The sequence below is a fragment of the Simochromis diagramma genome, unplaced genomic scaffold (assembly GCF_900408965.1).
Source record: "Simochromis diagramma unplaced genomic scaffold, fSimDia1.1 OVJJ01000424.1, whole genome shotgun sequence".
Classification (NCBI taxonomy): Eukaryota; Metazoa; Chordata; class Actinopteri; order Cichliformes; family Cichlidae; genus Simochromis; species Simochromis diagramma.
In genome coordinates, this window is record NW_024387119.1 from 374,852 (window position 1) to 381,018 (window position 6,167).

Here is a 6,167-nt window from a genome sequence, read left to right on the forward strand (position 1 = left end):
TTAGGGCTGCAACGATACACAAAATTCACGGTTCGGTTCGATACTTTGGTGTCACGGTTCGGATATTTTATCGATACAAAAAAATGTTCATGCCTTTTTAAGTTGTCATTTATTAAAATTATAAATATATATTTTAACTCAAAAGTATAGTTTTTAAATTTAATGTTGCTGAAACAACAAAGTAATAAAAAAAAAAAAAATCTATCTGATGGAGAAATCATGCATCTTTGGAAAAGAGAGTTTATTACAGAGAAATGGCTCTTTCCAAAATAAAAGCTATACTATACGCTTCTTCTGGGCTATATTCTCAGCAGCATATTAAACATATCAGGTCCCCATAAGGAGAATCCTGTGCTAACGGCTGTCTAAATGACTCGGGTAAAGTTTGTAGCATGCGTGCTTGTTGTTTTTGTCTGCTTCCACTTATCTTTGCACTAGGATGATGTCGGAGTAAATGTGCAGTCATATTCGTTGTGTTCCCACTAGTGCCGTCAGCGTAAATCTCGTTAAAATGACATTAACGCCATAACGCGGCAAATCTCCGTTAACGAGTTACCGCGGATCGCCCCGTGTGTGGGGCTGGACAGCATCAACATGTTAACGAGCTAACTGGGCTAACCTATTAGTTCCCACAAATTGAGCATTGCGTGGCACATCCGACATACTGTTTTACTTTAGTCCATGACGCGCTTACCATGAGGGTCATGCTTCACATGAAAACCAAGATAGTTCCAAACGCCAGATCTGAATGAGGGTCATATACATATACAAAAGCTTCAATCACCCATCCGGATCATTGAATCAGGTCAGGTGTTCCATCACTTTCATGATCACAGGTGTGTAAAATATGCATGCTGACTGCCTCTACAAATGTTTGTGAAAGAATGGTGTGCTCTCAGGAACACCGTGAATGCCAGCGTGGTACTGTGACGGGTCATGAAACAGAAATTTTAAGCTAGAATGAGACAGTTGTGTGTCGGTGCTGCCTCCTCAGAGTGCGTCTGGATCGTGTTTAGTTCTCGTCTTGTTTGGTTGGTGCTATTTAAGTTGTTTTCTTGTTTTACTTTAGTTTGATTTCTCTGACTGTCATAAAACCTTCATCTGTTTCTGATCTGAAGTCCAGAGTTCAGAGTTCACAGTGTTTGATTTCATGTGTAGTTAATCATTTCTTCTTCCTGCTGGGATCCTTTGTCCTTTATTTCCCTGTCATTCCTGATTGTAGAGCTGAGATAAACATAAAGCACCACTTGTGTTTCCTTCTTTCATTTGAAGAAGAACGTGTCTGCATGTGTTTCTGAGTAAAGTGTGCAGTGATACAAACAGCCTGGTTTACATGTGAACACTTTAATGACAGATTTAGAGCTCAGTGCATGAATCTGAAATAATAACACACATGTACATTTCAGCCTTTGTGCAAACACACAGTTGCAGTGAGTTTTGTTGGTCTTTGAAACAATAATGGCCTCTCAGATTAATCACATCCATATACATCAGGCGCTGTTTGTTTCTTAGTGCAGCTGTTTGTGTTGGTGGAGGTCAAAGGTGTGTTTAGTGTTTCCACAAAAACTCACAGGAGTCTGTGACGTGTCATAAAAAGATTCTGGCTCAGGCTGAAATCAACACATTAATCCCCACAAACACTGATGTACAGAGTGAAGCTTCATGTTGGTGTGTGTGTGCAGTGTGTAGCATCCATGCTAACATAAACTCACTGAAGCACCAAAGCTTCATGTTTCCGTTTTATTGTGTTTGACTCATAAAGTTGCTCCGAGCTGGTTGTAAATGATGGTCATGTGACAGGACTTTGAGCTTTCTGTGTGTCGCTGTGAACCTGGAGCAGTCACACTACGAGGAGGCTGAACGTCCTCCTCTTTCCTCAGAAGTGATCTGTGGCCGGCCGGACTTCATTCCACAGATGTGCTTTAACAAAGTGTGAAGCTGAACTCTGAGCTGTGACAGTGAAGCAGTGTGAGAGTGTCAGTAGATGATCAGCAGAGGAAAGTGAAGCTGCTGTGAGCTGATGTCCTGAAGGGCTTTTAAAGAGTCTCTGAGTTTGACAGGAACATGAAGATGTTTGTGGTGTTTGTGATCCTCCTGCACGGTAAGTACACCTTCCTCTCTCTGCTCTCATCATCAGCTTTTCTTTCATCTCTCTCTCTTTAATGTGTTGAAGTGCAGCAGGAGGAGATTTCCATCAAACACTGGATTCTGATTCAGATCAAACTAACAATCCAAAGCAGCAACTTTCAAATCTCTGGATTCTTCTTGGTGGCTTTCAGATGAGCTCATGTTACAATCAGCTGCTGTGTCCGATTCAGAGTCCGTGTTTGACCGTGTTCATCCAGCGCTTCTTCAAGGATCACATATACGTCAAGGTCTATCTCTGGGGTGTCAAAGCAATCATCTCTGGTCACATTACAACAAAGACAAGAAGCTGCAGCTGAAGTAGCAGCTACGGAAGAAGTCATTAAGATAATAAAAACAGCATCAGTGTGAGGACGAAATAAGAGATCTTGAAGTTGAAGATGCAAGGAAAAGAGCTTAATTTCTAACAGAGAGCACCTCAATAAAGACAAGGTTAGAAGAAAAGAGAAAGGAAGTGGAACTATTGAAAGAATTGCAAAAGCATAATGCAGCACAAGCAAGATTGAAGGTGTATGCTGAAAATGTGAAAAGTGAGAAAGAAGAAAAACCTTCTGTTCATTCCCAAGTAAGACAAGATATTTCCTTCCTGCAACCAAGCTTTCCAAATGTGAACTTGAAACCATTCATCCCCGCTCAAGTTAGCGCTCTGTCCTGACAGGAGATTCTTGTTGAGCAATGTATTCTGGTACTTTGCAGAGCAATCAAAGACAACGGATCTGTCTGGCTTCTGAGGATGGTAGACGCCATGGTGAGGAATGTACCACGCTGGTTGATTATTTAGCTGAGCCTCTGGCACTTTCTCTGCATCACCTCTCTTTATGAGCTCTTGCACGTAATCCTTGTAGTAGCGATCGTCTTTTCTCAAGCGCCTTTCTAGAGATCAACATCGAAGATCCAAAACTCAAAGTCACAACAGTATTCGCAGTTAAGGCAAAAGAAGAAAAATCCATTTTGGAACGTCTGGAAAAATTCTCAGATTGGATGAGAATTGTGAAAGCAATAGCAAGATTAAGATGACGTGTAAAGTATGCAAAGAACCCAAAATTAATGTCCAATGAAAGTACTACATTGGAAGAAAGGAAAGAAGTGGTGGGAGGAAGACTTACAAAAGCATCAATCCATCCCAACATCAAACATCCAGCCATTCTGCCAAAGAAACATCATGTCTCGCACCTGCTCATTGAACATTTTCATGAGAAGACGCATCATCAAGGCCAAGGGATGACAGTAAATGAGATGCCAATGGCATATGGGTAATTGGCTGCAGTACTGAAGTATCGTCATTTATATACAAATGTGTCAAATGTAGAAAGTACAGGAAAGGCAATCAAGAACAAAGGATGGGTGACCTGCCACCAGAAAGACTGGAACCTACCCCTCCATTTACATACAGCGGTATGGACTGCTTCGGACCATTCTGTGTAAAAGGAGGGAGGAAAGACTTGAAGAGATATGGACTCTTGTTGACATGTATGTGCTCGAGAGCTATACATATAGAAGTCCTAGATGATCTCAGTGCAGACTGTTTTCTCAATGCACTCCGTTGTTTCATAACAGTACGTGGCAATGTAGGTCAGCTGCATTGTGATCAATGCACCAATTTTATCAGTGCAAGAAACGAAAGCTTCTAACGCAAGCGACTCCTAACGTAAGCAACTCAAAAGAAAGTCAAAGAGCTGGGAATAACTTTCGTTTTCAACCCACCTGCTTCTAGCCACATGGGAGGAGTCTGGGAGAGGCAGATTCGGACAATAAGAAATATTCTGAAATCCATTCTTGACCAGTCAGCTTCAAGATTAGACACTTCATCATTGAGAACGTTCATGTATGAAGCCATGGCAATAGTGGATAGTCAACCACTAACTGCAGAGTCTATCAACGACCCTGTAGAACCGGAGCCGTTGACACCCAACCATATTTTGACGATGAAATCAGCAGTGATCTCATCACCACCTGGAGAATTTGCTAAAGAAGATCTCTACCTCCAGAAAAGATGGAAACCAGTACAGTATTTGGCAAATGTATTTTGGACTAGGTGGAGAAAGGAATATCTGTTAAACCTGCAACACAGAAGCAAATGGAATAAAACCAGAAGAAATGCAAAAGTAAATGACATTGTGTTATTACAAGAAGACTGTCTTCCAAGAAATCAATGGAAACTCGCTAAAGTTGTGGAAGTCCAGGAACTCCAGGAGCTGACGGCAGAGTCAGAAAAGTTAAGCTTCTCATCACTGACTCTACTAGAGACAATAAGGGGAAGCACTAACATTTCAACAGCTGTTACACTCCCACCATCACGCTATCGCAACAGCATGTGTGTTCCTAAAGGAATTTAACCCAACAATGAACTTTATAAAGGTTAACCAATAAACATAATGTTTAGTCTTTACTCTGCTTCAAGTAAAAGTGTAGTCTTATGTATGGGTCTCTCTAAAATCGTCTTAGTTGTGTATTTGACCACTAGGCAGAGCTCTTGTAATGAGAATGTAATTAACGCATTTTATTTTGTATGTTTTATTTTTATATTGAGCATGTTAACATGTTCCTATTGCATACCGGATTGGTGTACTGTTAATTTGATACATGGAAAATAATCGGTTAATTTTGTAAGTTTAAGGTAAGGGCAGAGGTCACTTCCTGTTTTTAGAAAAAAGGCCAGAGAAGCTGCTCATGGTGACGGTCTAGCCGTGTGAATGTCAAAGAAGAAAAAACAAGTCCTAAGTTCCAAATACACCGGTTTGTCCACTTGCAGGCTAAAGTGGTATGTTTGTTTATATTTTGTGAGTTTTATATTGCAATATGTTTTAATACTGAAATACAATTTCCTTGTACATTTGTATTCACCAGTTCTACAGTGTACCTGTGTACGTTAAGAGAAGCACAGTAAACATCAGTACAGAAGAACTCTCGTGTTTCTCTTGTATGTGTACAAGCCGGCATAATGCAAATGTACTGTTTATAGGATTAGGGAAACCTGCAGTCAGCTGAGACTGAAGAAGTCACTTGGATGAGTGACGAAAGGTTTCTCTCACTGAAAACGCTGCGTCCAGATGAACAGAATCAACTTTTTAGGTCTAAACTTGATCTTTACCTCAAAGTCACACATGGAGTCTCTGTCTGTCCTCAGTTTCCCAGCATGCCTCAGCTGCTTTGGAGATGTATGAGGGGGACTCATTCCACCTGCCCTGTGAATTTGACACTTTCGATTTGAGTGACCCCACAGTGGTGTGGAGTCGCTCCGACCTCAGTCCTCCAACCGTCCACCAACATCAGCTTCAAGGAGACGAACTGAAAGATCAAAACCAGCGTTACAGCGGCCGAACATCCATGAAGACTGACGCTCTGGAAACTGGAGACCTCAGCCTGACCCTGACCAACCTCCAACTGTCTGACAGCGCCACCTACACCTGCTCCGTCAGAGACCCTATATTTGGCTACGAGAGACTAGGAGATGTGCAGCTGCAGGTCACAGGTCAACAACAAACACATGCTGTAGACAAATCTGACATCACTCAGATAAAACTTTATTACTTTAAAACTTTACTTTAATAAGAAATAACCATGTCACTCTAGGCTCTTTCACACAAGTATAGGCCTATTCAGTAAATTCACTAATTACATTCCGTCAAAGGTCAAAAGTCTTACTTGTCTTTATGTTTCTACACAGAACGGTTTCCATCCTGGGCCAAAGCTCTCCTGGTTCTCCTGGTTCTTCTTGTGGTTTCTGGAGGTCTTTTATTTCATTTCCGGCACCATTTTAAGTCAGGTTAGTCTTTCCTACAACACCTACCCATAACCCTTTTGGCCAAACCAAAAGAGTGAGTGATCGGAGGCTGTGATCACCACACACTTATGGTCCCAGAAGTGCAATGAATCCAAGGCTTAACTGAAAAAAATGGGTGCATCAAAGTGTTAGATGTTGTTTTATGCAATAGTCAATTAAAAGCTTGAGCTCTTGAACAATCCTCCTGGAGAGGGGCTAAAGTTTGTCTCACTCTGGAGTTGCCCTTGGTGAGAGGTGG

General features: G+C 41.4%; 1 protein-coding gene across 2 annotated transcripts; it reads left to right on the forward strand.

Moving 5' to 3' along the window:
- Positions 1-768: 768 nt before the first annotated feature.
- LOC120743292 (myelin-oligodendrocyte glycoprotein-like) lies at positions 769-5,934 on the forward strand. Of its 2 annotated transcripts, XM_040046875.1 has the most exons (3): positions 1,843-2,101; positions 5,369-5,617; positions 5,813-5,934. In XM_040046875.1, the coding sequence occupies exons 1-3, from the start codon at positions 2,065-2,067 to the stop codon at positions 5,914-5,916; spliced, it is 390 nt and encodes a 129-aa protein (XP_039902809.1). In that variant the 5' UTR covers positions 1,843-2,064; the 3' UTR covers positions 5,917-5,934. The 2 variants fall into 2 exon arrangements, 1 of the variants encoding a protein (XP_039902809.1); XR_005698142.1 differs by lacking the exon at positions 5,813-5,934 and having other exon boundaries at positions 769-2,101; positions 5,273-5,373.
- The last annotated feature ends 233 nt before the right edge of the window (positions 5,935-6,167 follow it).

Excerpts from the sequence above, each read along its gene's own strand:
- LOC120743292 (XM_040046875.1), top strand. The coding sequence starts at position 2,065 with ATGAAGATGTTTGTGGTGTTTGTGATCCTCCTGCACG. Across the intron at positions 2,102-5,368 it reads GTTTGTGATCCTCCTGCACG|TGGTGTGGAGTCGCTCCGAC; the intron begins GTAAGTACACCT and ends GTGACCCCACAG. Across the intron at positions 5,618-5,812 it reads TGTGCAGCTGCAGGTCACAG|AACGGTTTCCATCCTGGGCC; the intron begins GTCAACAACAAA and ends GTTTCTACACAG.